The 11,554-nt window shown below is 38.3% G+C and overlaps 1 protein-coding gene across 2 annotated transcripts in view; it reads left to right on the top strand.

The window, feature by feature from the left end:
• The first annotated feature begins 500 nt into the window (after nucleotides 1–500).
• Nucleotides 501–11,554, top strand: part of Mgtor (nuclear basket protein megator) — a 676,213-nt gene continuing 665,159 nt past the window's right edge. For both annotated transcript variants that reach the window (XM_090385135.1, XM_090385134.1), the window contains exon 1: nucleotides 501–739. In XM_090385135.1, the coding sequence (XP_090241261.1) occupies nucleotides 583–739 (157 nt within the window). In that variant the 5' untranslated portion in view covers nucleotides 501–582. The remainder of the gene's footprint in view (nucleotides 740–11,554) is intronic.

Raw genomic sequence — 11,554 nt, 5'->3', positions numbered from 1 at the left:
AACAAAACATACATTTTTTTCAACGTTTTATTAATGATATTCTCTATGATATTTTATCTCTTTTACTATAACAATTACAGTTATTCGTTTTCTAGATTTTTCTGTGAGCCTGTAGAAAAATCTAAATTACTCAGAAGAGTAAATAATACCACTAATTCTTTCCGCCTGGTATATTCCTGTTGTGTAAACGTTTTCTGATATGTTTTTTTAATTAATATTTTACCACAGAAAATAAAACAGAGATATTAAAACAAAAATATATTTTTGTTTTATTATACAAATAAAAGAAAAATATAGTTTTGTTTTATTGCGTGATACGGTAGTGTTATCTGAACGACTTGTTAACTGTGAGCGCTACAGTATTTGTAGAATTAGTGCAGTCACGTTTTTGGTTTAGAACGGGTTAGACACTGTGCGTGTTAAGCCTGTGGGAATTAGCTTTGACTAATTCCACTTTTGATAAAAAATATTTTAAATGTTATACATGAGTTTCTTTTTTTTTATTTCGTTATGTTTATTTTCAATGTATAATTTTTCGTGAAATATAAAACTTGAGTGATTTATCACGCTATATCACAGAAAATGGCGGCAATCACGAAGTTATCTTCTTTAATAGAAGAGGGAGAATTAAAGACATTATCGGATGTAATTGTTTCTAAAATAGAAAAACATTTGCTTTGTATTTCTGGAACGGTGGAGGAACTGAAGAGCGAAAATGATCAGTTACGTGCGCTTTCAGGTAACCCATAGTTTTATATGAGTACTTTTCCTTGCATTATTTTGTATTGTCACTTGTAGAACGTATTCATACCGGTGAACGGTTATATTTCAGACATCCACTCATTTTTCTGTCGAAACGTAAAGGATGCTTGTTTTGCTTCCGCTTTATCATATTTATTATGTATGACGAAATGAGCTGGGGGTAAGATGCAGTCCGAATTCAATCAACTAGTAATTTTGATTGTTTTAGTTACTTCCACAGGCTGCCATAGACCGGTGCCTTAGTGAAAACTGGCAATCGGCGCTTTCATGTATCAGCTTCGTTTTTTTTTTTTTTTTTTTTTGGCGCCCTAGGCGACTGCCTACATGGATGATTCCCCCAGTTACTGGCGATTAATTATGTTGCAGCTGACATTCTGTTGCTATTGCTACAAACACAAAAACTTTCAAGACTAATAACTTTCCGAGTGCATTTTGACTACTCAGGGTAATCTACTTTATATGCCTTTTTAATGTACAATGTCTGTACATAGGATACAAATAGGATAACATACAAATAGTGTTTAAAAACACAATTTGCAGGCTCAAAAGCCTCGAATAACTACCAGCAGCTCTGATTAAATTGGCTTTAATAAGAATTCTTTGACTTACCAAAACGATTCAAATCCAGATCTTGCCAAATGAGTGACATGGTTGAGAACACAATGCCCTTATTGAGAACACAGTCAGCTAATCTACTATATAGTGAATTATATGCACATCTGCATTAGTCTTGAAAGATTTAGAAACAGCCTGTGATATTTGTTATTAAATTACGTACATTGCTAACTTTCCACGAAAGCAAAAGACTTAACAGGTTTACAAAACTTCTACACCAAACTAAAAATTCACACTAAATTCAATGGTAAAAAAGAGAAGAATGATGATATCCAACTCAGGACCCTGCGAGTATGGGCTTGGCATTCCCAGGGTCCTGAGCTGGATATCATTCTTCTCTTTCTCGGTGATTCCTTTCTACTTCAGACTCTTGTTTTCTCTCTCTCTCAGTGTAATTTAGAATTTTTTTTTGGCTGGTGCAGCATAAGCCTCAGGCTTCCTTGCACCATATGGCTAATAATAATAATAATTCAGAAAGGAAGAGAAAAGGAAGAAGGCAGTGATTCATCGGTGGAGACTGCGACACTCGCTGCTTTCTTCCTCTTGCCTGCATATTACTGGGGGATGTCACATGACAACAGAAGATGTCAGAGCTGAAATGAAGAAAAAGAAACGCAATATTTTTAAACAACTAATAAAAATTAACACCACATACAACCACTTATTATTTTTCCCCCGTACATTACTAGACGATTTCATGAGCATTAACAATGAGAATTGCTCATGCACATCAACAGAAATTACCCTTTTTTTTTTTTTTTTTTAAGACCCCCACTACTATAAAGGGAACCTGATACTAACAACTCATACAATTACTTTGAAAAAATCAAATTGTCAAGCAACAACTTGAAAACAAAATAAAATTCATTTTATCAGTCCTCACATGCTGACCCACACTTCATCGAACATCTGCACTGAAAACATTTGTATTCCAAAGTATCAAATTCACACTCAGACACCATTTAATTACAGCCTTACATCCATCCTTTTTTCAAATCATGAACACAGAATAACAATAACCGAGGTCAGCAGAGCAACACAAAGACAACTGAACAGCACGATAATTTCGTATTTGCCACTATAATCAGAAGCGAATTTGCATCCAATCAAGCAGTAAGTGGGAGCAGTCTCCACTGGTCAGTCACTGCCTTCTTTGCTAATAGTCTGAAGGTTGCAAACTAAACTGAATATTAGTGGGGTAAATCGGTACCAAAACTACACTAAACAGATTATCTAGGCTAATTGTAGGGAGGGAAGTATGAATAATGATTTTATTGGAGCTGATACCAATTCAAAAAATACAGCCAGCCAATGGCAGGCTGTATTTTTTGTGGTAGTGTACTAAACCAGTTTTTCACAGAATGCAAAAATTAAAATGGTGTACCCATCAAGCTCTCAGCTGCTCAACTCAATGCCAGAGCTCACTCTTGTACATCAGATAACACGGGGCAATCTTCAGGGCAGAATGCGCTGTTCCGACAGGAGCTAGTTATTTTTGGTGATTTATTGTCAAGGAGACAGGGAATATATTGTGCAAAAAGGATAGGGGGAACAGGACCAGGGTATGTTTGCTAGGGGCAAAAGTAGATGACTTTGTAGAGATATCAGATATCATCTTTTAAGGGCATGAAGAGTGATATTGTTGTTCACTTTGTCACTAATAACATTAAGAGTAGGAGATCTGTGGACTTAATAAGTACAAGTCAGTGTTGAAAAAAAGTCGTGAGTTAGGGTTAAATTTGAATGTGTGTGCAATTCTGCCTAGACTTCATAGAAGGATGAGAGCCTTGTCAATCATTTCGGCCCTGGAGAGATTGTGCAAGGCTCATGGGGTAGAATTTTTTTCAGCGTGGTCTGTGCTTGCTAACAGGAGAGACTGCTTCTACAGGGATGGGATACACTTAAATAGAAAGGGTGCAAGAATATTTGCTGATGCTATTGAGGCAGATAGACGTGTGTAGTTAGGCTTGGGGGGATTCACAGACTAAAAGATTAACAGTAGCCGCAGGCAGAGGTGAAAATGATGCTTGCACTGCTTCTATTGGAATGAGCAGCAGCCTGGAAAGCAAGGTGCTGGGGATTTAGCATTAGCATTAGCATTAGCATTAGTAGAGGCATTTGATGCAAGAAAGCAAGCTTATGCAGCATCAGCCAAAAAAAAAAAAAAAAAAAAAAAGTAACATAAATAAATAAAAATAACCACTTCCACTTCACCCCTCTGTTCGTTCGAAATACCTGTCCAGCTGAGCCTTAAACTTATTTAGGCTATCAACTTCCACGACAAGGGATGGAAGTCTGTTCCACCCACCAACCACCCGCTGGCTAAAGGCAAATTTCCGCACATCTATCCTACATCTGTCTTTCCTCAATTTGAATTTATGCCCTCTCAGGTGATTTTTCTGAGCTAGAGGAAGAATCCCATCAGCATTGAGCATGCTCAAACCATTCAAGGCTTTGTACACCTCTATCAGATCACCCCGCTGGTGCCTAGTTTCCAGACACTGTAATTTGCAAAACTTAAGCCTTTCTTCGTAAGAGAACCCCTTTGTCCCAGTCACCAATCTAGTTGCCCTTCTCTGTACTCGTTCCAGCAGCTCTACATCCTTCCTGAAATGAGGCCTCCAGGCCTGTATACAGTACTCTAGGTGTGGCCTGACCATTGCCTTATACAAGGGAATAATCACCTCCTTATCCCTGCTAGAAAAATTCCTATATATCATTGACAATACACCATGAGCTACTCTTGCAGCTCGTCTGCACTGCTCAGAGAACTTCATATCTGCCTGCACCACCACCCCCAGGTCCCTTTCATTCTCTACCACTGTCAGTGTAGTACCACAGAGTTGATACGTTGCTCTGGGGTTGCTGTTTCCCATATGTAGTACTTTACATTTGTCAATGTTAAACTTCATTTGCCACCTCGAAGCCCATCTGCTCAACCTTTCCAAATCCTGTTGCAGCAGCATAGTGTCAGTAGTGTCCTTGACAACCCTGCCAACCTTCGTATCGTCTGCAAACTTGGACATTAAGCCTGATATACCATCATCAATATCATTTATAAATACAGAAAACAATAAAGGCCCCAATACTGAACCCTGAGGGACTCCACTAATAACATTAGTCCACGATGAGCAGTGTCCATTGATTACCACTCTCTGTCTTCTCCCCCTCAACCACCCCTTTATCCATAGCAGCAACTTGCCTCCAATGCCACACTGCTCCAATTTGTGCAGCAGTCTTCCATGTGCAACAGTATCAAAAGCCTTTCTAAGATCCAAGTATATAATATCAAAGTTATTCCCTGCATCCAGTTCTTTTGTGACTGCATCATAGTATCCAATCAAATTGGTCAGGCAAGACTTCCCCTTAACAAAACCATGCTGTGTCCTAGCTATAACTGAAGTCTTGTCTAGATGATCCTGCAGTGCTTCTTTCACCAGTGCCTCCATTAATTTTCCGGGAACAGAAGTTAAACTCACAGGTCTATAATTACTTGTGTCAGCCTTTGATCCCCCTTTGTGAATTGGGGTCACATTTGCACATCTCCAGTCAATGGGTACCTCCCCTGAGTCCAAGGAAGCTCTCATAATTATGGCTAAGGGTTTGCTTACCTCCTTTGCTGCCTCCTTTAATATAACTGGATAGATCCCATCCACCCCAGGTGCCTTTCTTGTGTTTATCTTCAACAATTTCTCCTCCACTTTGCTCTCAGTTATTACAAGATTCTCTAGCTTACTGCTAGAGTTGAATACACCTCTGGCATTCCCCTCGCTATTTCTAGGACTGTTGGGAGTTATCATGGAACAAGTAAATACATAGGCTGTTAGGATAACTAAGAGTAAGAATACTTGTATGTACATCAATGCTAGGAGTATAGAAGATGAATTTGAGGTGCTAGTGAAGACATTGAAGATTGATATTGTTGGGATATCAGAGACATGGCATCATACAAGGATAAGGAATGCAGAATTGGAATTAGGGGAGTACATAGAAGGGAGGAAGGGTCATGCTGTTAGTTAATAAACACAAAATCTAAGGAAGTGATTCTAAACACAAAATCAAAAACACAAACAAATCTAAACTCAAACCCAAAATAAACACAAAATCTAAGGAAGTTAGTGATTCAAATTACTAAACTGTTAGTAATTCAAATAAATTCAAATTGAGGAAAGACAGATGTAGGACAGATGTGCGGAAATTTGCCTTTAGCCAGCGGGTGGTTGGTTGGTGGAACAGACTTCCATCCCTTGTCGTGGAAGTTGATAGCCTAAAAAAGTTTAAGGCTCAGCTGGACAGGTATTTCGAACGAACAGAGGGGTGAAGTGGAAGTGGTTATTTTTTTAATTATTTTATTTTATTTTTTGGCTGATGCTGCATAAGCTTGCTTTCTTGCATCAAATCCTCTACTAATGCTAAGTGCATCCAACTTGAGGTTGTCACAGACATTCTCTCAGATATGCCAGACAGGTTGTACTTGCTACCTGGGAGTCTAAAACGCTGATGGAACTGATCTTTGGGTGACACTCAAGTCAAGTGGACCCAATTCCAGCGAAATCCGGAAGGTCTATGACAGCCAAATCCTAGGCTTGCACCTTCACAATGGTGGGACTTTTAGTAATCCTGGGTATAACCTCCATGCACAAGAACATGGTGGGTGACCACCCAGGTATGAACCAACGTAGGCAGGGGTCGAGGTGTGGCACCCAAACCACATGGAGGAATGCCTCCCCTCTATGTTACCAGCCAGTACTAGGTGGTAGATGACTCTCATCAATCAGTGCAATACCACCACTTTGCTTATTGAAGGCTTAAAGTGGTGGAACCCATGTTTAGTCTCTAGAGCTAAGTTCCGGCCAACCCTTCCCTATATCTTCTATCATGCAGTGTGATTGATGACTTCTGAGGCTATGATGAACATTGTGCCGAGATCCAATATTCCCTACATTTCGAGGGTAGAGCTCTAAAACGGTGTTCGCTAGCTGGCCGCTAGTTAGTACACCGGACTGAACCTATTGGTAACTCTCTAGGAGGCTTCCGGATCAGCTAGTGTATAATCTTGCTACCACTACTCTGCCAGATAGTGACTGGAGGGAGTCCGAGTAGTGTGTATGCGGGGAGCATTGTCGAGGCCTCGTTATGTCAAGGATCTGGGTATATTCTTACCATGTGTACGCCATATCCAAAAATTTCATTACTTCATACAGCATGTCTCACCCACTTTTTCTTACTTTTGAATACACCACGAATTGTCATACTAATAGAGCAAGCTTATCTGTGAAAAAATCTCAACCTCCCAAGCACTTCCTAATTCATTTCACAAATATACGTTGTCTCAATTCTAATCTCAACGATGTCCATTTCCACTTGCAGTCTGCCAAACCCCGTATACTTTTTCTGACAGAATCTCAGTTATTGGTTGATTCAACCACTGCTCGTCTCAAATGCCCAAATTATTTGCTGTATGATTCCTTTCGCCTCAAAGGTGGTACTTGTGCATATGTTCATTCTGATATTCCTTGTTAGAGACTTGGGAAATTGGAATCTCCTCTCTTTGATCTTCTCTGGCTTAAAATCTCTCTACCTCATTGTGTCAAATTCATCTGTTGTCTCTATCGTTCTCCCAGCTCCACTAATCACTTCGAGCTCTTTGACTTCCTCTCTTTGCAACTTGACTTTCTCCAGTCCAACTTTCTTAACAGTGAGGTAATTTTCCTTGGTGATTTTAATGTTCACAACTCCAGCTGGCTTCTGTTTTCTATTCACACCGACCCAGCTGGTCGAGATGCTGAGGCTTTTGCAATTACTAATGACCTAGCACAGATTGTTCATTTACCTACAAGAATACCGGACAATCCTAATCATACAGCCAATACGCTTGATCTTTTTCTCACAAACAACCCTTCTAAGTACACGGTCGAAGTGAGAGGTCCTTTAGGCACTTCAGAGCAGATCACAACTTGGTGATTGTCTCTTCTCCAGTGGCGCCTTTATCTCATGGCTATTCCCAACCTCGTGTTGTTTGGCATTACTAGAATGCAAAATGGGATGACCTGCGAGATTTCTTTTCTTCTTTTACTTGGTCGGATTACTGTTTCAAAAGTTCTGATGTCAACGTTTGTTCAGATCGTGTCAGTGAAATTATTCTTGCAGGAATGGAATCCTTTATCCCACACTCCACTTTAAAATCTCGTTCTTTATCTAAACCTTAGTTTTCCAATAAATGTGCTAAGGCTGTTCAAGAGAAGAATGTTGCATATCATTATTGGCTTGTTTCTAATTCTTCAGTTTCATTTTCTGCCTACACCAAAGCTCGCAACAATTGTAAGGCAGTTATTAAATAGTCCAAACTAGAGTTTGAAAAGGCTAACAGTATAAAACTTGCTTCTTGTCCTAAAGGTAGCCGAGCATTCTGGTCTTTGCTAAAGCTATTGGCTGCAACTTTTGTCCATCTCTACTCCCACCTCTGTCCAAACCAGATGGTTCTGTTGTCACTTCAGCCATGGATAAAAACTGACCTGCTTGCATCCCATTTTTCTTCCAACTCATGTATTAATGATCTTGGTAAAACACCTCCCACCATTCCCAACACGCTCCATTTCAATACCTCCTGTGGTCTTCCTTCAAAAGGATGTCAGAAGGATTTTGACGAATCTTGATGCTAAGAAAGCTCCAGGTCCCGATGATATTTCTCCACTTGTTCTCAAAATCTCTGCACCCAAACTTACTCCTATTCTTTGCCGCTTTTTTCACTTTCTTATTCCAGAGGTCTTTTTCCTGCTGCTTGGAAATTTGCTCATATCCAGCCAGTTCCTAAAAAGGGTGACAAATCCCTTCCATCCAATTATAGTCCCATTGCAATTACTTCTATTCTTTCTAAAGTAATGGAGAAATCAATTAACCGGTAACTTTTAAACTACCTAGAAACCTTCCATCTGATCAACAATTGCCAGTATGGATTCCGTCAGTGTCGATCCACTGGTGATATTTTGGCTTATGTTACCCATTTATGGACTAATTTAATGGAAAGGTTCGGTGAACCATAAGTAGTTACTCTTGACATCTTAAAGGCTTTTTATCGTGTTTGACATAAAGGTCTTCTAAACAAGCTTCCATCTTATGGTTTGCCTTCTGTTTTTAGTAATTGGTTATCCAGTTTTTTCTCTGATCGCTCACTGAGGATGATGGTAGATGGCTCTCTGTCTTCTAACTTCTCCATTAATGCTGGTGTTCCCCAAGGTTCACTTCTTTCCCCCACTCCTTTCCTCTTGTATATTAATGACCTTCCATTGACTGGAAATCCTATCCATAGTTTTGCTGATGATAGCACATTGCATTCCACTTTCCATTTTGAGAAACCTTGTCCTGCTCAATGAGCTTCAACTTCTCGAAAATCTGCTACCAATTCCTTATATGCCAGTCTTCAGGTAATTCTCCAGTGGGGCAAAGACAACTTAGTTGATTTCAATCCTTCTAAAACTCAGTCTTGTCTTATATCTCGCAAAAAGGATTCTTCTGCTCCTATGCTTATGTTTAGTGACACTAAGATTTCTAGGCAAAATGATATATCTCTTTTGGGGATTACCCTGACTTCTAATCTTTCTTGGCACAAGCACATTACAAATATTGCTTCCTCTGCATCTAAAAAACTTGGTTTTCTCTTTTGCTCTCGCCGTTACTTGTCTTCTAAACAGCTGCTCACTCTGTATAAATCGCAAATCCGCCCTGCCATGGAATATTGTTCCCACATCTGGGGTGGTGCCCCCAAAACCGCTCTCAGGCTTCTTGATTCCATTCAGAAGAGGGCAGTTAGGTTAATTAATGATTCATCTCTAACAGAGTCTCTCCACTCGCTGTCTCATAGATGTACTGTTTCTGCTGCATGCTTATTCTACAGATTCTTCCATGGGCACTGTTCTTTTGAATTGGCTTCTATAATTTCCGCTCTCTTTCAAAACAGTCCGAACATGTGCCGCCACCAGCGAACATCCATTTACTGTCCAACTTCAATCTCACAGACCAACTTTTCATCTTCCTCGTTTATTCATTCAACTGCTGTTTTCTGAAAAACCTTCCTTCATACATATTTCCTAAAAATTACAGTCTACTGAAGTTCAAGTCCAATGTCAACAAATATCTTTTTTCGTCTTCTCAATCTCCAACCCAAGCACGGGTACTAAGTACTATAGGTTCTAATACCTCTCGTGTTTGGGGTTTACATAAAAAAAAAAAAAAAAAACTGACATGAGTGTAATGTTGAGTCAGTTTGGTGTGACATAAGCACTCAGCAAGCAGAATTGAGAGTGGAGTGTGTTATAGGCCTAATAACTCTGATGAGTACAATGAACAACTGTACAGAGAAATAGAGTGGACCAGTAAATCCGAATATCGTATAATGTGGAATTTTAATTTCCCAGGTATTGACTGGAACTTGTGCATTGGTCACTCACACACTAGTAAGGCTTTTTGTGGATTTATTGTGTGATAGTTTTCTATAGCAGCATGTTCGCGAGACAACTAGAGGTAGTGATCTGATCACTTTCGTGAGACAACTAGAGGGAGTGATCTGATCTGATTATCAGATCTTTAGCCAGCCAGTCCTTGATTGCTGGAACAAACTTCCATCTGTCATTGTAGAATTTGACTGCTTAAATAAATTGAACGCAGAACTAGACAAACATTTGGAGCAAATGGATGGGTGAAATGGAATGTTTTTTTTTGGCTGATGCTGTATAAGCTGGCTTTCTTGCATCAATTGCCTTTGCTAATGCTAATCAGCAAAGGCAGTTGATGATTCTTTATGCATTATGATTTTGGGGTTTACTTAAAGAACTTTTACTGATTAATGTTATTTGTATGAGGAATTTACACAGTATCATAATAAATGCATTACTAGAGTGTAGTTTGTTTTTAACGATATCTATATCAGTGTTTCTCAACCTTTTCATTGTTGCGGCACACTTTGAAAGATTCTAAAATTTTGCGGCACACTACAATCGCTATTATACTCACATATATCATATATAAATATATATAATATATTTGTAATATATATTATAAATATCTATAAATAAAATTTATAAATAAAAAAAAATATATATATATATATATACACAGTATACATATATATATATATATGTGTATATATGTATATATTAGCATTAGTTGAGGCCTGTGATGCAAGAAAGCAAGCTTATACAGCATCAGCCAAAAAAAAAAAATTGCCCTTGCCATTTCACCTATCTGGTCACTCCAAATGTATGTCTAATTCAACCTTAAATTTATTTAAGCTGTCAACTTCCACAACAACAGATGGAAGTCTGTTCAGCAATCAACTACCCACTGGCTAATTCACAAACTGGAAGTTATTTCTGTTGGATAAATTTAATAATACATTTATTATTTGTTTTAAATGATTTGAACATACATGAATTGCATGAAATTTGAAAGAAAATATGTAAAAAATTAATATAATTATATAAATACAAAAAAATATACAATTTTAACATTTTAATCAGTGAAATGGTTGGGTTTGATGGGAGGCGCAGTTTTTTAATATGAGGATTTATTGTGGAAAATGGAAAACCCGGTTTCACACAAGTATGAAGTGGAACATGGCAATAAAATTCTAATTGCCTTTTTAGAAATTCGTGGATATTCATTTTAATTCAAAATTTGCTAATAGTGTTATTAAAGTGAATTTCCAGCAACTGGTCACTACGGATTACAGCCAGTTCTTCCTCTTGCAAATTAAGTTCTAACGTTGGAAGGTTTCTTGTTGCGAATAGCCACCGAACCTCAGTATGCATTATTAAAGAAAAATGATCAAACTCCAGCTCCTCGCATAATTTTCCAAAAATGTGTATTTTTTGTGTGTCTAGTTTTGATATAATTGACTAACTGCTTGATCAATTACAAGTTTTAAATCTGGTATGACTGTCTTTGCTACTAGAACTTCTCTGTGTCTAAAACAGTGTGTTGTAATAATATTTAAATTGTGTTGTTTTACTAAGTTTACAAGTCCTTTTAGTGCTCCTGTCATCGCGGAGCATCGGATTATTTGGTGAACAAATGCCAACACATGACTTCTATAATATATCACACTTTTGGAAATAATTATTCATTACTTCAAAAATATCATGGCTGGTTGTTCATTCAGTGAGTTCTTTACAACACAGAA

This window comes from Mastigoproctus giganteus, chromosome 11, assembly GCF_048544385.1.
Source record: "Mastigoproctus giganteus isolate SK-2022 chromosome 11, ASM4854438v1, whole genome shotgun sequence".
NCBI classification, from domain to species: domain Eukaryota; kingdom Metazoa; phylum Arthropoda; class Arachnida; order Uropygi; family Thelyphonidae; genus Mastigoproctus; species Mastigoproctus giganteus.
Note: the sequence above shows the minus strand (reverse complement) of the source record. Positions and strands in the feature narration are given on the sequence as shown.